At 48.2% G+C, this 25,471-nt stretch overlaps 1 protein-coding gene across 3 annotated transcripts in view; it reads right to left on the bottom strand.

Annotated features, from left to right (window-relative positions):
- NKAIN4 (sodium/potassium transporting ATPase interacting 4) overlaps positions 1-24,961 on the bottom strand; it is a 50,400-nt gene extending 25,439 nt beyond the window's left edge. The window contains exons 1-2 of one of the 3 annotated variants that reach the window (XR_008535195.2): positions 24,642-24,959; positions 10-147 (exon numbers count right to left, since the gene is read on the bottom strand). Coding sequence is in view for 2 of the 3 variants with exons in the window: in XM_054644281.2 (XP_054500256.1) it covers positions 10-147; positions 24,642-24,695 (192 nt within the window). In the remaining variant the exon portion in view is untranslated. Of the gene's footprint in view, positions 1-9; positions 148-24,641 lie in introns of all 3 variants that reach the window. The other 2 variants (XM_054644281.2, XM_054644280.2) reach the window with 2 other exon arrangements.
- Positions 24,962-25,471: the final 510 nt, after the last annotated feature.

Below are 25,471 nucleotides of genomic sequence, written 5' to 3'. Positions count from 1 at the left end.
CTCACTCACCACCACGATGTAGCGGGGCCGGTACTGGATGGTGCCGAAGAGCCCCAGGATGACGATGATGATGTGCAGGAAGTTGGCCAGGATTGGGGCCCACTGGTAGCCCAGGAAGTCGAACACTTGCCTCTCTAGTGCAGCCAGCTGGGAGGGAGAAGGACAAGGAGAGTCACAGCTCTGCACCCACAGTGTTTATGCTCAAGGTTTTCACACGCTCCCTGAGCAAAGCCCCGCAGCAGCTGAAGGTGGGACTCCGTTCCCAAAGCAATTTGCTGCCTCTGAACCAGGTCAGTGGGACACAAGGCTTGTTCACACATCCCCCTTCCCCTCTGCTCCCATCCCAGCTCCTCTGATGGCTGAGCTCCAGTGCTGTGTGGTGTCACTGTCATATTTTCTGAAAAATCCCTTCGCCAGGATTTCTTCTCCTGGGAAGCTGAGAAGCCTCAGAGAAAAATGGAAACAGTAATTTTCTGCTTGCTTCTCCTGCGTTTTGCTGCTTTGGCATGTGGTCTGGGGATTGTTTATCCAACAGGTGGTTGTTTGATTGGTTTCATGTGAATTGTTTTTACTTAATGACCAATCACCATCAGCTGTGTCAGGACTCTGGAAGCAGTCACAAGTTTTCATTATCATTCTTGTTAACCTTCTGTCTGTGTCCTTTCTCCATTCTTTAGGATAGTTTAGTATAGCATTAATAGAATAGAATAGAATAGAATAGAATAGAATAGAATATAAACCTTCTAAGAACATGAAGTCAGATTCTCAATTCCTCCTTTGTCCTGGGGACCCCGAAAATCCCACAGTGTGGGGCATTCCTCTGTGGTGTGCACTGTGGGGCTCTGGCAGAGGACAGAGGGGAGCAGAGGGATGGTAACATCTTAAATCCTGGACGTAAAAAACGTCCACAAAGATGTCAGTGTAACTTCCTAGAGCTCATTTGTCAGAGCCTTCAGCATCACTCCATCATTCCTGACACCTCCTGTGTCTCTGCTCTCCAGCACACATCCATCAAAGTGAGGGAGAGGAGGAAACTCTCTCCTCCACCTTCGCCCCTCAGAAAATGCTGCCCCCAGTAAGGAAATTCTGCCAACACATCAGTTTTCCAGGACAGGCTGTGCTCCTCTCCAGCACTAATAACATGGTTCAAGGCTAGTACTGTGTTCTAGACATAAAACTCCATTAGTGTTGGAATGCTGGGGCTGATTTTCCAACCATATCTGCATAAATATGTGTTTTTTACCTGTAGCCATCATCTGTGTATCAGACAACATCTGGCACCCTGGCCCTGAGCCTCTGTGCAGCTGAAAGAGCACAGTGGACATGTAATTGCTTGCTGGCCTTTGCATGCCCACAGCCCTTAAATGATCTATCTATAGGAGAAATATAGTGAGTGTAGGGGGGAAAACTGCTAATGCAGGTTTTTCTGCTGTGCCCAGCCTTGCATGGAGAGATCTTCTCTTTTTTTGGCTTTATTAACACAGTGCCAGCCCCTCCATGGACCTGTGTCTTCCCTGCCAGTACAAGATTTGAAAGTATGTTTAATTATCACAGTAGGCCACTGGGATTGCATTATGACATTTCATATTTATTTTTGGCTAAATAAATAATTACAATTTACTATCGACAGTCAATATTAATTTAACTCCTAATCAGGCATTAACCATGAGTAATCCTGGTCTGCTGTGTGTAATCAGCTCTGTGACACCTTTTCCTGGCTGGCATCTAAGCAGCAGTGCTTCTGTGATGGCTTAAAGCATTTAAGGATGTGAGTGGCTGCAGGTTCCTCTCAAGCCCCAGGATGAGAGAAGCCACATCTATTAAATGGCCATTATTCCTCCTTCTTCCTGGCTCAGTGGGGAAATTGCCTTCACACCTCTCTCGGGCTAGGAAGGTACTGCAATTCCCAACACTGCTTTGAAAGTTCAATAAAAATCTGTATTTCAAAGGAATCTGTGGTTAAGGGCAATCAGTCAGGGAGGGGGTAGGCAGCTTTCCCTCTACAGGGCTGTGTGGTGACAACAAGTAAAGGACAGAGAGTGGGGAAGGAATGGAGGCAGTCACCAAATCTCTCTCTTCTGCCAAATAATCTTCCCTTAGAAGCAACACCCTCTGATCCCTCTGAAGCACCTGGAGATGCTTGGGGTGAGTGTTGCCCCCCCAGCACAGCAGGTTTGCCACACCAGCCACAGGTTAAACACGTAATCCTTCAGGAGGGATTAACACACACACCTTAACGACACTGGGACATTTGGGATCCTGGCTGGCTGGCAAAGGGCCCCTGGACTGTGCCTGCCTCATCCAATCAGGCTTTAATTGGCTTTGTGTGCTGCAGGAGCAGTGGGAGAGCCTCACCCAGCCCGGGGACACAACGGGGGCTCACTGAGGTCTGCCCTGCCTCCCCTCCTGCTGCAGGCTCTGAAAACCAGGATGAGCACGGATCCTCCTACCCAGCCTGCTGCCATGAGCTCCCCACTCCAGAATCAGGGCAAGCCATGCCTGGGGGAGTGGTTTCTTCTCCATTCTACTCCACCAGTATTTGTCACTAGGGCTGTATAAATTCATCCTGCCACAGCCTGGTGATGTTTCCTGGTTTGTTTGCACCAGTGACAGATAAATGACCACCTTGGAGATGGACCTGCCAATCTGCACAGCTTCAGATTTGGGCACAGCTCCCTGAGAAGTCTCTGGATTTTTCCTCATAACCCTGAAAATTATCCTCACACCATACTTCCTTCTCCCTCACCTCCCTTGTCTCCAGGTTCTTTCTATCCTCATTTACTTTCTTGTGCCACCTTCCCAGCATTATTAAACTGGTTTTGTGTACCTGGGAGCTGCAGGCAAGACTCAGCTGCTCCAGAGATGGGCTGTGCCCATCTGCTGGCTCAGGGAAGGAGAGGGGATGTGGGATGTGTGAGCTCACACAAGCTGTTTCCTCATCTATAAAAAAAAAAAATTCTGATTTTCTGTAAAACACGTTGGTGACAAGCAAATGCTACTGATGAAACTCCAACACTGTGTTAGTGACAGGCAGGGAGTGAGTCTGCTGCAATCCAGCCATTGGAAATGCAGCCTGAAGTTATCCTGGGCTTCCCCCTGCTCCCTCAGGAACTTACCATAATGGAGGAGATATTTGCTGAAAACAAGGTGATCAGCAGCCATTTCACTCATTGCACTGCAGGTCTGTGTGCACAGCTTACCCCCAAAGTGCTGCTGAGATTTGCAGGCAAACAGGGCTGATGCTGGGGCTCAGCTGGCCTTGATCTGGGGCTGGCATGTGGAGAATGTCACAGTGTCCTTCATTCCTGGTCCCTGCAGTCCTGCTCAGACATGGCAGGGTCAGGGTTTGCCCTGATCTATCTGTGCCCTCGTGCTGAGCCTCTCTGGGTGCCTCTTGCTGAGCAGGGAAATGCCATCTTTCTCCTGTGCTGCCAGGTTTGTGCACAGCAATATCCTCCTTGTGGTGCTCCTACAATGATTCACAGTGTCCTGTTGAGAAAGCCTATTATATTCCAGAGATACTGGTTGTAAAGAGGAATGTCACAAATTGTGGCACAGGTTTCAACCCACTCAAAGCTGACAGGACCTTTCCATCAGGGAAGACAAATTTTTCTTCTTTATGACTGTTCTTATTAAAACTAGGATTCCTTCTGCTCCTTTTGCTTCTCTAACCCATAGTATACTTTTACCTTTCATTCTTTAAATTAAATGATTTATTTCAGCACTAAAATCAGAAGAGTTGTGGCAGGATTTTCTCTCCTGAAATAAACCCCATTTCTGCTGATCTGAGTGAAACTGGAGTAGCAAATAACCACGTGAAGCAATTGTTAGCCAGGCAAACGACACGAGCCAAAGCTCTCTCTTGGGCCATCACTCATTTGTACAGCTGGGGAAGAGCTGAAAGGCAGAGGGATGTTCTGCAGCTGATGGAGCCCATCCCACAGCCCACACACAGGGAGCACAGAGAGCTCTGGACATGCTCAGGGGCACCACGCCATGAAACTGCTCCAGAGGGGAAAGCTGTACCTGAGCTGGAGGGGTGCCCACAGCAAAACAGCAAAAAACATCACAAAACATGGGACAGTTCCTTATTGGGATTGGTTTCCAATGGTTTCCAATGGCTCTGGCATGGCAGGTGTCACTGCCAGCACGACACTCCAAGCTGGTTCAGCATGGTCTGGGGATGCTTGTTTGAATTCCAGTCCCTCAAATCTTTTCTATCTCCTCAACTTTGTCTTCTGTTGCTGGAGAGTCCAACCTGCTCCCCTGTGCCCCCACACTGCTGAGGAGGAAGGGAGGCTGCTGAACAGTCATGTACCTGTAATTCCTTAACTCCCTGTCCTTTATAGCCTACTATCAAAGCCACGTTATCAGTCAGATTTGCCCTTCTTAATTTATTAAGCTTTTAAAGCCTTTAATCTTATTTGGTTTGTATCTGTGTCTTTCACTGCATTCCTGAAATCAATTGGGACACAAAAGAAAATATAAGAGTCTCAAGACACGTTGATGTGACTCATACAGACACAGGAAAGGTGCTCAGAAAACTCCACAACAGGTACAGTCACACAACCATTTGTATCTGTTTCTGTAAGCAAACCTGCTTTTAACCTTTCCAAGTTAAGCTTCAAAATGAAATGTCAGAAATAAATATACAAGCAGGCAATAAAGGGAACAAAAAGGATAAGCTGATCCTACTGCTGCAAAAAAAAAAAAAAAAAACCAAACAAAAAACCCAATAAAACAACAAAAAAAAAGAGAAGAAAAAATGTTTTATCCAGAAACCCAGGCAATTTTCCACTTGACCTATAAGAAAACAACCTGAAAACTCCTTTGCTACTCCTTGTCTCTCAGTGCTGTGAGGACACAGCAGCTCCAGCTCTTGCTCCTCCTCCAGCTTCGGCTGGGACTAAATTTCCACTTGACCCCCTGTCTGTCCTTTCCCTCCAGCCTGAACCCAGCAGAGCCTCAGCTGCAGCCTTGGGTCCCCCCTGCACTGCTGGGATGCTGTTCTGTCTCCTGACTGATCCAATGCCCTGATCCAGGGTTTGATTTCTTGCCAAGTGGCTTCACTTTTTAAGATGCTCTTTCTTTGTCTGCTGTGCAAACACCATCACAGCTTTCACTGGAAAAGGCCTTTTCCTGAGGAAAAACCTGCACTGGTTTCCTGAGGTATTTTGGCCACGGGATGTGATGGCTTGAGCTCAGGGCAAAGTCTCAGTGCTGTGGCCCCTGTGATGGAAATTTATATCCTGCTACCTGAAACAGCAGGAAGAAATCAAAAAGTCTCAGATTGTATAATTTGAAAAATATATCTATTTAGGTTTTGAACACAAATATCTTTTTTTTTTTTTTTTTTGGTTCTTAAGTTTGGCAATACTGAAGACCTGTCTGCAGTTTATCACTATTAATATATTGGTATTATTATGATATAATGTTTAATTCTACACAGCTTTCTATATAATTCTTTTGACTTTGTAAATGCTGGGACAAAGCTAGAACTAAAGAATCCTAAACCCAAGCTGTTGTGTGCTGAAACTACCAGAAGTGAGCAAAAAAAATCCCTTCTGTGCCAGTGCTTATTCAAGGTAGAGAAGATTCTGTGAGTAGAAAAACAATTAAACAATGTCTGCTTTTACCACAGTGGCTGCACTTCTAAATAAATATGAATGGTTGCAATAGCTGTTTAATTAAGTTTATCTGGAAAAGCAGCTCAGTGAGCCATTATTTCCCATCCCCAAATGGAGGGGCTGGTTCTGTGAGGTGCCACGTCCTTGTCTCTCCCAAAGTCAGCCTCTCCCGTGCTCACACCCGCTGCACTCATGAAATCTCATTTTTCTTCAGTAAGTGTTGTCAAGGAAACCTTCCTTGGGGCCTTGTGATCCACAGCTCCTTTCCCAGCATCCCTCTCCCCACCACAGAGGTCAAGAGACTAATTGCACAGGAGGTCTCTGTTTGTCACTTGGTCTCTCAGGCAGCCTTGGTCACTCTGGCCACTGTGTACAATGTGCCCCATTCTCTGCTCCTCTGCTCTGTTTTCTCCCCAGAAGCTGCTGGAACCTCTTCTGTTCACACAGACAGCAGAGAGGCCTCCAACAGCAGGGCTGATACCTTGAAGTCATTCATATTTATATATATATATATATATATATATATATATATATTTATATTTATATTTATATTTATATTTATATTCATATTTATTTTATATATTTATATTTATATTTATATTTATATTTATATTTATATTTATATTTATATTTATATTTATATTTATATTTCAGAGGAAATCTGGTCCCTGTGCTGGCCCTGCCAAAGGGCCCCATGGGGCAGCAGGGGAAGTCCCCATCATGGTCCCACACCAGGTCACTCCCTGCAGCTCTCCAGCAAACACAACTTTTAGGCTGCCTCGTGCCACATCCAAGGACCAGGACTTCTCCCAGCCCAGAACCATCCTGTGCAGAGCCTGGGCAGGGGTAAAACCCTCCCTGTGCTCATCACAATTTCTCTGCTGAAGCCTGGAGCATGCTGCTGTTAACCACGCCAGTGCTGAGCCCTCACCTGCTCATTCCCCCTGGCCTGGCACCTCTCTGAGCTCTGAGCCCTCCCCTCCCAGCACCACCCTGTGTGTGAGCAGTGACACTCTCACGAGTGCCACTGCTGTGACCTTGAGCCCTGAGCTTTCTGCTGCCAAAGCCTCCCAGAAACATCTGAGCTGCAAAGATATGTCATTGCTCAGTCCCACATGCCCAAGTGCTGCTTAGCATTCCAGGGAAGGCACAATCCTGCTGAGCAGAAGGGATGAGACTGGCACTGAGCAGTGCAGGAGGCTGTTTGTGTCTGGAGCTGAGCTTTCCTGAGTGCATCTCAGAAGCACCAGCTCTGCTCAGCTGAAGAACATGGGCCAGGCACAGCAATTCACAGCATCATGGGATCCTTTAGGCTGGAAAAGCCCTCTCAGATCACTGAGTCCAACTGCTCCCTCAGCACTGCCAAGCCCACCACTAACCCATGTCCCCAAGAGCCACATTTGAACCTCTTTTAAACCCCCCCATGAGCAGTGACTCCAACACTGCCCTGGGCAGCCTGTTCCACTGCTTCACAACCCTTCTGGTGAAGAAATTGTTCCTCATATCCACTCTAAACCTTCCCTGGAACAATCTGAGGCACACATCCAAGCAAACCTCTTAAGCCTTTTCACTCCAAGTGCTGGATTGTGCCATGGAACTGGCAAAGCATCAGGAGCTGGCAGTACTTTTTCTAACAAGGGACCATGGAACATCCACAGGTGCCCTCTCCTCACCCACAACCTTCTGACAGTGAATTAACTGAGGTTCTGAGTGGTGCTCAGAATCCAGCTCCTGGGAGAAAGAAAAGACTGCTTCCTAAGAGGAATGCTTCAGGAAAATGATTGCTCTGGATTGCCTGAACTTCTCCCAAAGCAGGGTCAGTCACATGCCTGATGAGGCTTGTGCCCTGCACCCCTCACAGCCTCTGGCCTGTCTGGTTTTATGGATCCCAGGGGTGCAGGCAGCAGTGGTATGGGAGCTGCTGCTCCCTGTATCCCCTGTATCACCTCAGCCTCTGCTGTGATTGCTGATTGCTGAGAGCAGCAATCAGGCTAAATTCATAACCAGCTGCCTTTGTGACCCAGGCAGAAAAGCACTCTGACAGGAATGACAAACTTGTTTTATTTGCAACCCACGCCAACACTCCACCATAAGTTGCCCAAACATTATTGGATTAATCTGTTGTGCCCACAATGTTCTCCCCTAAGCCCCTCCAGTGTTCTCCTCCTCCCTCAGTCTCATGGCTCAGCTTTGAGTCTCCACCTTTGGGACAGAGACAGGAGGCCCTGGGGTGGAGGGATGTGACTGCATTTGCAACTGGCATAAACCCAGGGAGTTTCTTCAACAAGTGCCTGACATTTTTATCACTCAGATGCTCAGGCTCCACACTCCTGGCTTTCCCTCACCTGAGGAAAACTTGCTATCTTATCCCACCTCATGCTGCTAATCCTGGGCAAACATCCTGTCTGCTCCCCTGAACAGCATCCTGGTGTGGCTGACAGCTTCAGCTCTGGGGAAAACCTCTCCCACCAGGAGCACAAATTTCCCTGTTGCATGAAATAATATATATTAAATGTGTGCCATTAACTCAGCAGCCATTTCCCTCTGGAGATCTGCTAGCATCTAAACACTCCAAAGGCTGTGAGGCAGAGCAGTGCTGGAGATCAGCAGGAATTTAATTTTCTAATAGAGAGATTTATTTCCTACCAACAGGGCTTTGTATTGTGTGATCCCTGCCTCTGCTCAGCCATGAAGGCTAGCTGAAGTTTGGGCTTGTTCCCACAAAAGGGATGCAGGGAAAAAAGTGAAAATACTTGAAAATTAGCCAAGGGCTTGTTGTGTTTAGGGAATATAACCTATATCCTTTTGACCTGCTATGCTAGGCATCATCTGCTTAGCTAACAGGGAAGGGAAACCATTGACAGGGCTGGCACAGAAGGCACAAGGCTGCCCTGAAGCACTGCTTGGGCCAGCACTGCCCAGCCCTCTGGAGCCTCCTGGGTGTGGGAGCAGCAGAGTGCAAAGAGCTCAGAGATCCCATGAACTCTCAAGCGTCCTAGAAAGACTTTAAATTATTCAGGGATCTGACCAAAACTCTCAGTGTGTATAAAGCCCATGAGACACCAGCTGGACTCACCCAGTTTAGAAAAAAATTCTGTCTCTCTTTGCTATTTTATAGGCACTTACTGCAAACTGCAATTTTATTTCACTGCTGTTTACCCCAAAGCAGAATTGTGGCTGTAAATACACCACTGGCAGCTTCCCCAGGGGAGCAGTAACTCTTGCTTCAGGCTCAAAAAGCCAAGCTCAGTTTTCCTTCTGTCCTGTCCACACACAGCCTAAAGCCTCACTGTGACCAAGTGACACTGAGACCACTGCCTGCCTTTGGCTTTATGAACAGAAATGTTCTAATTCAGTCTAATTCATGGCTGGCACCTGCAGCACCTCCTCTTCAGGAAAGGTCAGCTGTGGCCTGAGTGACAAAAAGGCAAAACACCTGCAGAAAGCCACCTGAAGCCCTTTTCTCTCACCCAGCAGGGGATGAGGGTGAGAGCTTTTTGGTGGCCATGGAGCACAGCCAGCAAAGCCCCACTCTCTGCCCAGGTCTGTGTCACAGCAGCCCCCAGGATGCTCCCAGCACATGGGGAAAATGGTCCCTGTGCTGCTGGGTCACTTCTGTAGGAACAAAGGATCCCTTCTGTAGGAACCCTTGTGAGCCCCAGGTCCCTGCTCCCCCAGCTCCCACCCTGCCCTGGCCAGCTCAGCTCCCCCAGCTCCTTCCTGCACATGGCACTGGGAGCCCCAGCAGCTGATCCCCTTAATTAGGTCACAAATGGATCACGTGTGAAACACTTGCACCAGCCAGATCTTCCAGAGGAAAAACACGCAAACCCTGCAACTGGGGTAAAAGCTCGGCAGAGGAAAGATGCCAAAGCTGAAATAACTCTTCAAAACTTTCTCTGGAGGAGCCTTGCTTCAGTTTCTGCTCGACAGCTGGGCCCTGCTCCCTGACACTGGAGCTAAGTGGTAGCTTTGCTTTAATTTCCTCTTGCTTCTGCTGCAATGCCAGATTGCTTGGATATTCGTAAACAGAAGGAATTTAATGAAAATTATAATTAGAGCCCCGCGGTGCTCTTGCAGGTCGCCTTTACACTGGGCTGCCTATTTACATTACAAATCAGGCTGGTGTCACTGCAGAGTCTACAGCAAGAGAGGAGAATTCATTAAAAGGGAAGCGCAGGGTGGGTGAGAAACAGGGGAGAGAGAGAAAATGATATTGTTATTATTAATAATCTAGGAAATTGGGATCTGCCACCCTCTTGCTGCAGCTTTGCTCCTCGAAGGAAAGCTCATCCTAATCAGCCTGAAGCAGGAGGGGCCACAGCCCAGTCACCCAGAGACTTCCATGGCAATTACTGTACAAATGGAGCCTTTCTTCACAGAGCAAGGCTTTCTCACCCCACCATGACACACAGAAGTGCTCTTAGCACCTAGCTGTCAATTTGGGGGTGTTAGGAAGAGACGGCATGAAGCCAAAGGGATGCAATTCCCATTATTTTGCAGCTTTCCCTTTCCACCTACCAGCAGCTCCTGATGCTTTTTGCCCCCTGTAATGCCATGGGCAGCAGCTCCTGCTCCTGCTCCTTCCACCAAAGCCCTCCAGCACAGCTGGGGACTCTCTGTCTTCCCATCTATGCAGTGAAATTAGGAATAACAACCTCATTTTACACAGAGGATTGCTGAAGACTTGCAAAAAAGGTTCTGTAACATTCCACACCAATAATTCTGCCTCAGCACCAACAGCATCTTCACTGCCACTGTGGTTTTTTGGACACCTACCTGCCCGTGGTGGCAAAAGGAGGTGGCATTTTAAGTTGGGAACTTCCCATAATGACGGCAGTACCAACCCTAATACCTCACCTTTCCCTTCACTGTCACATTCTCAGCACAGAGAGGTGAACTCCCCCCGTTCCCATGCCTGTATCCCCCAGATGAGAAGCTGGAGGTATTTTAGGAGTTGGGCTGCAAACAGGCCAAGTGGTTTGTTTGCATTTCATCCACACTATCATCATATAAAGTGACCCATAATGTGACAGCTGGGTTTTAATCATCACCAGTAACACTGATGTTTGTGCTTTGCCCCCCAAAAAAAAAACCCAACCAAAACACAAAAATGTGTTTATATCAGTTCAAAAAAATGACAAAATGAAAAATGATAGTTGAAAAAACATGTAGCCATTTTTTCAGCTGAAAAATAGATATCAGTGAAGAAATACTGACCAACTCTCCCCTAATGAATGTACCAGCAAATTTCCAGGCCTGTCATCAGAGCATGAAATAAAAAAAGAACTTGGAAGAAAATAGTATTTTGGACAAGAAAAACATTTAGCATTTCAGCTTCTGGTTCCAGTAAAATGCCTCTGACAGGAAGAGTTTTAAATTGGAACAAACAGGAAAACAATGATTTTGTTCAAAACAGGGACTGTCAGAGGCTTTCGGGGTATTGCAGGAATTTTCCAATAACCACAATCCCCACAAAGAACTTCCCTCTAAGAAGTGGATAGAAAATGAATCAATCACAATTGATTCTCATCATCTGATTGCTTCTCTGGAAGAAAATCAGTCCTACTTAAGCAATTGATTCGTTACCTTAGCAATTACAGGTAAAAACCCTGGCTTTCCTTGCCTCCTTCAAGGCATGCCAACTAGGGATATTCCAGTTTTCGAGCCATTTCAGGAGGCAGAGCCAATTTTATGTGATCAAAGATGAGTTCTGAGCTGTCACCAGCACCCTCAGAGTGTCCCTCAGAGGTGAGGAAGGCTGGGCTTCCTCCTCAGCTGCACCTCCCCACGAGCAGTGCAGGCTGCAGAGCAGAACCCCAGCTCTATTTTCCTCTAATAAAGGCAAGAAAACAGACACACACAAAGTGCTCAAATAGATTAAACAAGTAAATACCTAAAGAGGGAGCTGGCAAAAAGTTCAGGCACGATTTGAGGCTGAAGATGTGCCTCCCTCTTTCATGGGTGATGGAGCAGTTTGGGAACTGCAATCTGCTCCGGGCAGTCATGGGAGGGTGAGAGCACAAGCTCTGCTGCAAAACATAGTCTGAGTGCTGGGAATCAGGGCTCCAGGGTGGATTTTCTGGGATTCACAGCATGAGAGTGGCTGTGGGGGGAAGTCACTGTGGTTTTCTCATGCCCACTGTCCCCTGCACCGCTGGGTTTCCTGCTGGACTTGAGAGGAGCTCAGCAAAACCAAAGATTCTCATCAGGGATTCATCAGCAATACAGAATCATGCTGAAAACCCACTAAGGTTTACCAGATTCTCCCACTGGCACTGACAGCATTGACCACCTCACTTCTGGTGCTGCATGCCCTTTGTTTTCCCCCTCAGCCCAAGCGGGTGATGAAATGAGAGCCGTGACGTTCACTTTGATGGAAGCGAGCTGCTGGCTCTCCAACAGGGTAAATAGGGATTCAGTGCCTTTTAAAAAGCATTATTTTTAAAGGAAAGCCCTTTTGAGTGAGGGCTAGAAAGGGGTTATTTTCCACATGACCAAGCACCAAAAGGAAAGCAGCAGCCCAGTCCATGCTCTTATCACCCTCCCTGAGTCACCCACTGGATAGATTTGTCACAAGGTGAAATAAGAGCAAGTCCTCAATTTATTATCATTTTCTACTTGTCCTCCTTAATGCAGTTCCTGCCAGGATGAGTTTGCTGTGGGAAAGTGGAATGAAACCAGGCCTTTCAGTTTGCTGCTAAATGGGACTGGGGGGAGGAGGCTTCCAGGGGGGAGGGAAACTTCCTCATTAGAAGGGGAAAATGTGCAACGCAGAGTTTTCATCAGATGCTGCCCAGCCTCCCAATTAGGGTGGTTGGTACAAACAGTGGTGTTATTATATGTAACTGTTTATCCGGTGTCACTCAGCCATTGTTTATTTTATGAGCATAATTTATCTCCTCCGTTGTGCTGCCCAATTTGTTTGCATTTTCAGTCCACTCGAGTGTCTCTCTTTCATTGTACACATCTTTTGGCCTCCCACCAACCAACTCTCCAAGTTTCCAGGAGTGTCACACAATGGCCAGGCCCCTCCTGTGCTTCATTTTTCGCATGACATTTTTGTCCCCTTATTTCTGCGCTGCCCCTGCCCCTCCCCGCTGCAGACTCACAGCTCCTCAATGGCTCATGATTTATTCAACAGCAAAGCTGAATTTCTCTTTTCCTTCTCTTTCTCCACTTTCCCCTCCTTTTGGAAACAGAGGCTGGTCAATAGATGCCACTCTGGCAGCTCTGGAGAACAAAGTTCACTTGCAGCAAATCTTTGTGATGGTGTCTCCACAGGGCAAGAGTTTGGTGACCCTGTGAGGGCTGAGTCCCAACCAGCAGCTCACCCATGGGGCCCCCACAGACTCTTGTGTCTCCTTCACCCATGGAAAGGGACAAAGACTTGTCCTCTATTGGTTTGTGACACTGATGCTTCACCCACACCTCTGCTTGGAGGTGTGAGATGATTCCTCATCCCTGGAGCAATGGCATCCTTGGTTTGCTCCTACTCTAAACTTCCTGAATTTTCCCCCCCCCTCAAGTCCTCTGATCTTCTTCTTTGTGGGTCTGACTGCAAGGCTTAGCTAAAATAGAAAAGTGCTAATCCCCATTATGGAAATTCAAATCCTTGCTGCTACATTAAGTAATTTCAAGGAGGTTTAATCTGGCAGGACTCAGAGGTAACTCCAGATAGTGACAACAACACCTGTGCATCGCCTCTTCTTCCAGCCTGGTGACACTGCAGCAGGAAGATGCAGCATTCTCCTCCTCACTGAAGCAGAACCCAATTTCTGATGGGTTCTGATGAGGCCTCAGCCCTGGTCTGTAGCTGAACCTGGGATTTACTGTTTCATCCCCACTGAGTGTGCCAGGATTGGGATTCTGGGATTTCTGACAGAAAATCTGGACAGTGTCTCAGCACCAAACCCTGGAGCTCCATCTGAAATGCCCTTTGTTTAGAGATTAGTGGCCAAAACTGGGAGTCAGGAACTTTACATGGCCAAGAGAGGCTTCATGAGGAATAAAAGTTTGCAGCCATGAAACTTGGGCTGCAACTCATGGAAGGAAAGCATCCTACAGGGCACTGCCCTGTCACCTCCTGCCACTGTGAGCTGCTCCAGAAATTCATCGTACTCGAAATGATTCGCTCAAGTATCCATTCAGTCTCAGTTCATGGATTGCAGAGCCTTTATTGCACACCCATATATTTAGCACTGGGATAGTTCTCAGCAGCTCTAACAGCCCTGTCATCTAAGGAATAAAACAAAGAGCCATTATTCATCACAAGGGAGACACAGCCTTTATTGTCTGAAGCCATGGCAGAGTTTTTCTATCACCCTATCTATTCTTTCTCACTGTCACACAATTCAGCTTTAAACTGTCTCAGTGGCAGCCCTGGAGGCCCAAATGTTTTGCAGCTTCTCCCAGTGAAGTGCCCAGATAATGTTGTGTTGGACTGACCACAGGACTGACCCCGAGCTTGCAGAAGCAAGAGGGGGAACCTTTCCAGAAAAGCTTGAGGTGGACATTCATCTCTGCTAGGTCAGGAGTAAAAGCCAGGCAGGGTTATTTACAGGCATGGGGAAGCACAGCTACAAGGAGAGATGGATGGATGTGAATTTTGGGCACCGATTACACCCAGAAGATCTGGGTTTGGCCCTGGCTGATGGCAGAGCTGTGCTGGCTGTAGGACACACCAAGCTGTGCACATCACCTGTCCCAGCCTCCCTGCAGCCCTCCCAAACAGCCTCAGGGCCTCCTTGCTGGATCTGTGTCCAGCATGCAGCTGAAGGAGCCAGCCTGGTTCCCTGGATCTGGATATGTGGGGATTAATGCCTTGGGACCTAAGCACGAGCCACCCTCCATCCTGCTCAGCATCTGCCTGACTTGCTCTGTGCCTCTGGGAAAAGCAGGCCAGATTTGGGGCCACAAGACCCCCTCAGTGGTGCAGATGAGCCTATTAAATGCAAACAAAGCAGCACCATTCAAAGAACCAACTACATCATGGTCTCCTCAGGCTTCAGGAGCATCTGAGGCTGTGCCTGTGTCAGCACAAGGCAGGACAAGGAGTAGAACCCTCTGAGAAGGTGCTCTGTGGGGGCTCTCACCAGCTGTTTGCAGAAAGGCAAATTCAGCCTTCCCCTGGATGTCTCTGCTCAAAATAATGAGATGGGAAACTTGGAGACCCACAATCCTAAAAAGCGTCAGACATTTGAAGAAAAAAAAATGCACTTTCCCAGCTTTTTAAGTTGTTTTAAGGTTGGCAATCACATCTCCAAGCATCCAAGCTCACTTTTCTCCACATGCTCAGACAGCAAAGGGCACAAAACAGCCTGTGAACTCCCATCACACTTCTCCCAGCACCCGCTCTGCTCCCTGCTGAACAGCCAGTACTCTCCCAGGCTAATTAGCCAAACGGTATTCTGCACATATTTAGCATTTCTGAGTAATTAGGATAATCAGATTTCTCCCCTAATTCTGTGCATCCACAATATAAGCAGGTGTGTTGCCTTTCCCACAATGATGCCACAGAAGAGTGTTGTCTGCCAGAGCCAGGGGTGCCAGCAGCCTGGCAGAGCCCATCCCCATCTCCCACATGGTAAGGGATCACCAGCAGCCACGGGGAATTGGGAACTGGCTTTGTGTTGGCTGAGCAACCAGTAGTTCAGATACTCATGCAAGTTATCTAAATACACAGTCCTCAGATCTGGCCAGAGATCCAGTGTTCCCTGCACCATCCTCAGGGATTGGCTGTGGGAGGTGTTGTGTGCTGCAGCTGAACAGCAGGTGCTTGGCCCAGACCCTCTGAGGGGTTTTGGGTTCTGGGCAGGTTCTGGGAGTCTGCCCAACACTCAGGTTTTGGTCATTCTCCACAAGGTTCATCAGCCCATGGGCCTGGTCCTTATCTCTGTGAACCTGTGAGCTGGCAACCACTTATCTGTGTCTGTGCCACTTCCAAGGTCTCCTGGAATGAATGACCTTAAATGAAGGTCCAAGACAGCCAGGCCAGGCCAGCCCTTTTTCGTCCTGCTGAGGTGGGTCTTTGATTCAAGAGGAGATTTTCTTCTAGCCAGCTTCACTCAGTAATCCCTCCTCAGGGAAGCAGAAAAATTTTGTTTGTTTTTTTTTTTTTTTTTTTTAAGTGCCCGTGAATCTATCCTGGTTCAAGGAGCATTCAGATGTGGTGCTTCCATCAAAGTGGAAGTTCTTAAAGGAGTATCAATGACCCACATCTCTCAAAGAAGGAAAGGTTGCTCCCAAGCCCCACAGCATGGAGGTACACTCCCCCAAGTATCTGGATCATGGCAGTAATATTAAGCAAAGACCCTGCCACATTCCCTCCACTAAACCACCATCCATCTGCTGAGCTTCAGGTAGGGAAGAAGTTTGCATGGAGACCTTAGAGTAGAACCCAGTGTACTCTCAACTCAAAGAAGTTTCTAACATGCAGGACAATGCTCTTGTTGTAGTACTTTACAATAACATCCAAACTTCCTAAACCTGAACAAACCTGAGTAAGGCCAGGACTTAAGACTCCTCCTGATGTCCAAGAAGGTCAACCATGCTGGTACTGAGATTGAGCTCTGGTTACTACAGAGGCAATGTTCAGGTGGAGCTGAAGATAGACAGTGACAAACTGTTAATTGTGGGGAGCCTGTTTATCCATGATGGATGAACACAGCACTCAGAGCACGCCATGCAAGGCTACACTCAATATTTTATAAGTTGTGTGTGGGTAATAAAATGCTCCATCCCCTTCTTTAGTGTCCTCTATCTCACCTTCCTGTTCAGATGCAATGGTGCTCACAGATGAACTATCCCCAGGGAACAACATTTAGAAAATATAAATCAGCACCAAATACTTTAATGGGTCCAAGGCTGTTGTGAGGTCACCACAGGCACAAGACAGGTCCCTGGTCCCCTGAGAGGAGTCACAGGAGGCATCTTCCCAGGTTTTGTATATTTGCTGTAGCTGTGTATTTATCTGAGCACCTGAATCCATTTTTTGTAAGGTTTTAGGACTTCAGGAGAAATGGAACTGAACTATCCCCAGTACTGTTCAATTCTTGTTCTTTCCTCTTAGCCCAGGTGACCAGCTGGCCAAGTGCTCACCAAGGAAGCACAGAGTGTGTCCTGTATCATTCTGACCTCAGAGAAGTGATGTCCCAGGGCACAGGGGTGGCACAATGACAGAGCACAGCACATCCACCCCAGCTCTGGGCACAGGGATGGCTCTGCTGCTGAAACAGGAGCAACCTGTGCTCCCACACCCCTGAACATCAGGGCTGGGCACATCTGTGTGCTTGCTCCACTGGTTCAAAACACCGTGAGGATCCTGGTTTTCTTGAGTTTTGAGCATTGGACTGAAAAAATGGAAGGTAAAAAAAAAAAAAGGAAAGAGGGAAGAAAGCAGATATTTTGCTGGCCAGAGAGAGCCTGGGGAGCAGGTGGGAAGCTGCCTGCAGGGCTGGCCAGGAGCTGAGAGGTGGCAAAGGAAGCTGGCACAGCAAGTCCTGACGTCTGCCTGCCTCGAGCAGGTGATGAAGACAAGCTGCTGCCTCAATTCCCACAGTGTATTTTCATTAGGCCCAGGCAGATGGCAGCTGAGGTCACCGCTTCCACACCATCATCCTTCCAGCCCAAAGGTGTCAGGGAATCTGACATCTCAATTACTAAACCTGGAATCACCCAAGCAGCACCTGATGGATGATGGGGGAGAGGGGATCAGAAAAGCTGCGCTCCTGATTTCCATGAATTCTCACCTTTGAGAGAAAATCTGGGATGTGCACTTCCCTGATAAACAACATATTTGTGTCTAGTGCTCTGACACCAAAGCAGCTGTGCTAAGAACGAGCCACAGACACCAGGAAAATGGCAATTAAGCCCTTGTGGAAAATAGACCAAAAAGCACCCCTTGGAAAAGACATTTGATGTTAATGAGCTACAGCAAAGTCAAGGGAGGAGATATTGATCTTGCCCCAGCAGAGATCTGCTGCTTGCTCCTCCACGGTCTGTGAAGCCTCAGAACACAGAGCAAAATAAAACTTCTGTTCTTCACAAGGACTCTCAGATGTGGGGCCAGGGCTTGGCTAAGGCAGGAGGAGCCAGAGCAACACCACCATTGACTTTTCTGTGCTCAAGGTGAGACACAGTTCTGACACGCTGGTGAGAAGCAGCAACTCTGCTGAAGCATCATCTCAGAGATTTCTGCCAAACACTTCACTCATTTCAGTTCTTCTCCTCCCTATTATTACCACCTACTCTCCTATTATTCCTTTACTACTACTGATTCTCGACTTTTTACTCCTGTTAATCCATACTTTTGTAATCCCTACTATTATCCCTGGCAAGAAGGTGAAATGAGATTCTGACTCTTACCAAAGATCAATAAGCGAACGAAGCACAAGTTGTTTATTCTTAGTCTGAAATCTCATGAACTTTAAGGTAATATTATGACTCTGGAATGATTACAAAATATCTCAGATTCCAATTTCCACAGGGCGTTTATTCATTGAGTTTCCTTCTGCAACAAAAATACCCCAAACCACTGTGAGCAGATGAGTCACTGCAGCAAAGCACCACCCTGAGCAACACCCAAACCTGTGCTTTCCCCTTGAGGATTTTTCTCCTTAAATCCCACCATGAGCTGGGTTTGGGGGAGACATGATGATGTCAGAGATATTTGAGAGTGAAAACATCCAGGGTGCACAACCCCAATGAAAAATAAACAACAACAAACCACTTCTTTTTGGGGGAGACTTTTCAGCTGTTTTCAGAAGTGTTTTCAAGCTTCTGTAAAAGTTCAAAATATTTGGGGTTTGGCACAATGAACACCCCCATCATTTTCAGCAAACATTGCTAAATGCCAGAGTATTTTCTTCCTTTTTTGTCCACAAATGTCATTTTTTCCCTCCTCGTGTTCTTTAGACAGGGAAGGGGTGAAGAATGGGCTGCTTTTGAGACAAAAGTTTCCACTTGGTTAAAAATTCTCCTTCTACCAAACTGAAACACAGAGACACAACCTGTGCAGTTGGCTGTGCTCATCACATGTACTGTAGGAGGAATGGGGACAAAGGGAACATTAAATCACAAATTATCCCTGGTTTTGGGGGGTGTTTTCACCAGAAAAAAAAAGGTTCAGTTCTACTGACCTCAGACCCAACGTTTTGTTAATGGGAAAGGCAATGCTACAGCTGGGGCACTTGCTGCTCACTGGATAATATGCATTTTCTTAAGTGCTCAAAAAGCAATGGGCTAGTCCAGGGTTTTCCTGGAGGAAAAGAGATCACAATCTGGCCTTTGTTATCCAGTTTGTTCTCCAAGAGTTCATACTTGAGGGCCCCTGGAGCAGATTCTTGGAAGAGCTCCACTTTGCACCCCAGCCAAAATGATCTGAGTTTCCATATATTATTAGCACACAATGGAGCAACGTCAGCTCCCTTAACCCCACACCAGCCAGAGGGAGAGGGTCCCCATCAGGGAAAACCAGATCCTTCTCCTCTTCTGCTGAGAGGAAAAGGGGAAGCCAAAGGAGCAGAGAGTGACCAGGAAAAATCAGAGTGGTCAACAAAGTCACTGTGTCAGCCGAAATAAAACCCCAGTTCTCCAAGGAGAGTTGACTTCAACACCACCCTGCCCTCAGATGCTTTTTTGGCTTGGCTTTGGCCAAATTTCATGGCTGGTCAGAGTGGGTTTGGTTAGAGGACACAGTTCCTGTGAGTCATCTGCAATCTCCAGCACCACCATAGGAAAGGAGGATGTGGGGAGCCAGGAGACCTGGGCACGTCTGAAACACAGACCCCAAACTGCTCCTCCCTTGTTCTTCCCTTGGGCTGCAGTGTACTGGCTCCAGCTGCTCAGGAAAAACGGAGGAAAAAAGAGAAATCTCATGCAAAAATTCAACTTTTTGTAAGGAAAGCTCCACCACTCCAAAATTAAAAATGTTTGCCAGCACAGCAAACATTTGCCAGCACATTTTTGACTTTTCGCCAAAATATTCTGGCCAAAACTTGGGAGAAAAAGTCAGGATTGTCTATGGAAAGCAGATACTTCTCATGAAAATATTCATTTAGTCAAATCCCCAGGTTTCTACTGAAAGTCAGCTTCAGTGGAAAATGCTGACGAGCTCTATTATTGGCACAGCTTTAATTTTCCTTTGTCTGGAACAGACACGGAGAAGACAGCATCTGTCAAACGCAGTCTTTAGCCTTACGTTATTATTTAGCCTGGAATATTGTTCAAGGACTTCAGGATAGGCTTGAGCTATCACAGAGCTGGGTGCTGTGCACATCCACCAAAGATGGCCCTTTCCCTGGAGGGGTTAGGATTTAAGCACAAGCCATGGAGAAGATAAGCAGCTGGGGAGAGCACAAGGTAATTTTGGAGGGGTCCTGAGCAGCGTGATGAGCCAAGGGATGCTATGCTTCCCCTTGCACCTGCTCTTCCCCCCAAGGCTTTGTGCTCAGCCACATGGCAGCTGTGCAGGCTCACAGCTCCCTCAGGGCAGCCTGACTCTGCCCTGGCTCCAGAGGCAGCTGCAGAGGAGGGGAGAGACAAGTCCTGCTCTCCTCTCCCAACCTCCAGCCCAAATGATCCCTGGGGTGGGGAGGAGAAAGACAAACAAGTAATTTCTACAGCCCCCAGACACTGCAGTCCTGTCTCCTCCTCGCCCTGGAGAGGGACATGCTGTGACACCCTCCCCTCTGCAGCCCAGTGTGCTGAGGGATAGAGTCAGACAATCAGGATCCCAGAATCCAGATTTGGGCTGGAAGGGACCTTAGACCATCTCATTCCCACCCCCTGCCAGAGCAGGGACACCTTCCACTAGCCCAGGCTGCTCCAAGCTCCATCCAACCTGGCCTTGAACAGTTCCAGGGATGGGGCAGCCACAGCTCCTCAGGGGCTCAGATTAGATTGAATTTCTTCACAAAATTCAATCTAAACCTACTCTCTTTCAATTTAATGCTATTCCCCCTTGTCCTATCATCACAGGCCCTTGTAAAGAATCCCTCTATTCCCACTATTTTACCTCACACTTCATTTGTGCCCAGATCTGGCCTTTCCAGGGCATCCCACTGCCAGTCTCTGACACTCCCCCCTTCTGCCCTCACTCCTCACATGCCCTGCATCATTTTATGCTTCAATCGAACCAACACCAACACTTCAAGAGAGTAGTTAGAGAAGGATCTGTGCTGGTTTCAAACAGCTTCCAGAACTGGTCACCCTCTTCTGTAAGAGATTAAGAGATTAAAAAGGAATCACTAAGAAAGGAGCGAGGCAGAAAAAGTGCATGAGGAAATAAATAAATAAATAAATAAATAAATGTCTATAGTTACTTTTGGTTAGTCTCGATGTGCAGTCCCGTCCCAGGGCGCCTTGCTCTGTGCTCATTTGAAGTATTAGTCACTTTTTCCATTAGAAGCTGTTATTCTAGGGGGATTTATAATGTATCTGTAAAATTGTCTCCAGGCTTTGCTTGGCATCTGAGCTCTCAATCCACGGACAGAATGTAAAGAAACTACAGTTGTTTGATTTATAGGGACAGGGCACGGGGAGCCAGGGAATTTTTCCATGCTCAGTGGAAATAAATTCACATAGTGCCTCCGGTGCACAGGCACTTACTGCTCCAGAAAATTCACCAGTTGGGTGCAATCTCACACTGGCCAAGAGGAAAGCAACAAATCAATGATTATTTGAGATCTCCCTGCCTCAGACCCAGCCCTGGTCTGTGGCTGCCCACCAGGACCCACCCAGCCCCTGGTGGGTGTGACAGCCTCATTCCACTCGGGTTCGGAAATCCTGCCCTTGGCCAACCCTTTTCAATTCCAATTCCTACATGGGGCACTTCTTAAACCACTACACAGGCTCCCTGACAGAGAACCTCATGATTTTTTCCTAGGGAGGCCTATGGCTCATTTAAACTTTGCTCTTGTTTCTTAATAAGCATCTGCCCAAAGGTTGGGAGGATGAGGAAGGGCTAGTGATTTGCTGGAGGTGACAACAGCTCCTGGATGACAGAGGTGTTTGGGCAAAGTGAGAATAGAGAGGGGGCAACCCCTTTGGGAATCACAAACCCTGGAAAAACAGCCCAACATTTTGCTGATGGTCCTCCTCCATGCCATCCATGGGTGAGGAGAAGCTGTTTTGCAGGGTAGCCCTGACCTGGGCCAACTTTCACCCAAACTGCTGCTGGAGGTAGGACTGGACTGGGAAAAAGGGAAGGATTAGGGGCAGGGATGCACACCAGGGCAGAGGGAGGGAGAGCCAGAACCTTCTTGCAGCTTCCCTGCAGCACCGCTCAGCCAAGCACCGAGCCTAACGTGGACGCTTCAAGGAAACAATAATCTAAAATTGGAGCACGGCAAATTATTTATTCAAACTACAGCCTTCCCTCCCCCCTTGATTAGCAAACCGCTGGGGAGTCAGCCCTGATTTTCTTCAGACAGATGCAAACGCTCTCCTCCTCTCCCTGTGCCACGAGGCTCGGCCCGTGGGGGGCTGAGGAGCTCGTTGGTATTCGCATTGTGTAGCAGCTCCTTCAATTCACACGTTGTTCTGCTCTCCGGCTGGAGCACAAACTTTTTCTTTGGGAGCACACACTGCAAATGATGAATTTGTTTGTTTTCTGCCTTTTTTCTTTTTTTTTTTTTTTTTTCCCCCGGGGAAACATTTAGACTGCAGTGTGCAAACACTTCCCCGCACGCTCACTCAACTACTTGCACCTAATAATAAAACAATTTGTATGAAGCATTCCAACTCAGAGTGCCTGAGTCGAGTTTTTTGGGGGGTTGTTCATGTTTCCATTCATCATTCATATAAAAAGCCCTGTGAAACTTTGGGGAACAGACACCAGAACAGGTAACAGATCTCAGGGGTGTGCTGCAGAACTGAAGTGGGAGATCCCAGCACCAAAATTCTCTCCCCACTTAACTCAGAGGCAAAACGTCCACACAAGAGTCAGAATTTCACCCCTGGGACTCCAGCAGTGGGAGACCCAGAGCTTGGCAACAAACAGGGAAGGCTGTGAAGGGTTCAAAGTATCAAATGAAGCTGAGCAGAGACATGAGATGAACAAAGGAAGTTCACGTCATTATAATTTATTGATGATCTTGGCCTGATTGCTTCAGTGTTTTGTCTTAGCAGAGCCCACCCTGGGCAGCAGCGAGCCCTGCACGTCACTTGGCCGTGTGGATGTGGAAGTGATGTGATGATTTACAGACAAAGTTTGCTCAATTAAATGAGAAAGTAAATAACAAAGCACCACGCTGGATCTCACCCTCACCCAAGCTCTTGCTGGGAACTGGCCAGGATCTCCTGACCTCACCCCCCATCAGAGCACAGCTCCAGAAATTCCCTCACCATAGTTCACATTTTTCCAGCCCTACCAATTCACCCAGCAAGTGCCATGGGAAATCGCTACAGCTTGAGGCGTCCAAACTTGCTTAAGAATGAGCCAAACTGATTCTTTTCTTCAAGGAGGAGGGTCTTAAGGAAAATAAAATGCTGGGGGTTCTTTGTCCCCGTATCTTGGATACAAGAAAACTCCCACGCTTGTCAGAAATCAGAGCAGCACCAGCAGTTCATGGCTTTTTCTTTTCCTCATTCCCGCCCTTTTTTTTCCCCCAGTGTGTGAGTGTGTGCTTAGAGCAGGATGACACAGTGATGGGTTTAAGAGACAGTGAGTGCTGAGACACCAATTTCTAACGTAATACAGGGTGCAGCTTCTTTCTTGTGTCATCACGGGTGAAAAATCAAAAGAAATAATCCAGGAGACTAAACACACTCCCCAGCCATTCAACTCACTCATAAATATGCTGAGCAAGACACTTCGTGCAAGAAAACCCCATCACTTCTATTCTGGATTTTGTTTAATGATGAGTCAAATCCTCTACACTCGTCTTCCAACTGTGCCAGTCTGGGTTCACAGGGGTGAATTCCCACCCTCTTTCCTTCCAATTTTAGGCTGATGGGTATCATTTCAAAACTAGCAGGTTCCCAGTTTTGCTCTCCCACCTTCAGTCCTGTGTCTGCTCCCTGACTCTTTGCAGGAAAAGAAACGTTGTCACAGCACCCAACTCCAAAACAAAGAGTTTTAGCTAAACTCACCCCTTGGCACCAGCAAACTATTCAAAAGAACTTCGCAGGAAGCCTGCCCTTTCCTGCGCGCTGCTAATGCTCCAAAATAAAGCAAATTCGGGACACGGCAATGAAATTAAACCCCTAGATGCTGTCATTTCCTTTTTAAGGCTGGAGGAGCCCTGGAGCCCATTAGCTATTGACAAGAAGGGGACCCTCCAGACCCAGGCTGGATGCGCAGACACTCAGGGAACAACCAGACCTTTGTTTATCATCTATGCAGATGTCAAAAGGACCAGGAACCCGCACCCGCCAAGGACCGACCCGTGCCCACCGGGACCGCACTCTCTGCACACTGGGAAGTTTATTCCTACATAAATACATTCTTAATAATAGGCACATTCTATCTAAAACCTCCACTTCATCCCGAGGAGGTTTGAAATAATTCCTTCCGAGCCAGCACAAACCCCAGCGGGGTGGGAAGCGGACGACCAGGGTGGGATGCGGGTGGACCTCTCCATGAAAGAGGCTGAAGGTACCGGTGGGTTTGTGCACGTACCAAGTTTGGTTGGTTTGGTTTGCAACACCGCCACCGAGCCGCCGGGACTCCTATCAAAGAGTAATTTTCTTTTTTTTTTTTTTTTTCCAGTTGTATTTTATAATACAACTGATACAATACAATACAATAAATTTTATTTTATTAATTGCAAATTACTTTTTTTCCCCCCCTCTTTTCCTATTTTCGAGTTTTAAGCACGGGTAAATCCTCCCCAGCGTCCCCGGAGCGCAGCCCACATCGCTCCACCTTGCTGCTCCGAGCCGAAGTTGCGGAGGGGCGCAGCCCTGCCCGGGGCAGCGGGCACCGAGGCGCTTTTGTTCGCGGCCCCGTCCCGGCGAGCCGAACCCGCAGGTCCCCGCCGGCTCCCCCCGACGCCGAGCGCCTGCACTCACCAGCTGCAAAGTGCAGAGGAAGATGAGGGTGCAGCGGCCGGTGCAGCATCCCATGGTCCCCGAGCAGCGGGGGCAGCGCAGGGGCAGCCCGGTGGCCGCGGCCCCGCCGCCGCCCTGCGGCTCCGCTCCGTTCCGCGGGCGCGGAGGTCGCTCGGTGTCGCTCGCTCGGTGCCGGCTGCCGGAGCCCCTCCGGGAGCCGGGGAGGAGGCGAGCGGGGCCACAGCTTAAAAGGGCAACGCTCCGGCGGCGCTGCCGTCCCGCAGGCTGGGCGGGCTGGCGGGGCGGGGGCTGCCGCCAGCGCCGGGATGCGCCCCCCGGGCCCCCGCAGGCGCGCTGGGATGCTCCGGCCCCGGCCCCGGCCCTCCCCCGGGAGGCGGGGGCAGCTCCGATTCCCCGGCCAGGGCAGCCTCTCGTTTTTGTCGTGGCCGGACGCGGGAGTGACCGGTCCGTGCTGGCCAGGTGTGCGTGCAGGAGCTCTGTGGAGCTCTACTCCTCTTTCCACATATGCTCCCCCGTGCAGGTGCTGGCATGTTCACCCTGAGCATTATGAAACCCCAAACTAACCTAAAATACAATGGTTTTTCTCATAAAATTTGTCAGAGAGGATGCATATGGAAAACAAACTCCTAAAGGGCGATAAGACACGGGATTCTTTAAAGTGCACGTTTATGGGTATTTTGAAGTATACCTAGGCTTGAGAAGGAATCCCAGCTGACCGGGAGCAGAGGGATGTAGGAGAGCTCGCTCTACTTCCAAAAGTGCTTCTATCTGCGCACCTTGTATGCACCACTCGCTGTGCCTTGCAGCTGGTAGAAAAGCAAGTTAGTCGA

The sequence above is a fragment of the Agelaius phoeniceus genome, chromosome 17, assembly GCF_051311805.1.
Source record: "Agelaius phoeniceus isolate bAgePho1 chromosome 17, bAgePho1.hap1, whole genome shotgun sequence".
Taxonomy (NCBI): domain Eukaryota; kingdom Metazoa; phylum Chordata; class Aves; order Passeriformes; family Icteridae; genus Agelaius; species Agelaius phoeniceus.
The sequence above is the reverse complement of the archived record's forward strand: the minus strand, read 5'-3'. Positions and strand labels throughout refer to the sequence as shown.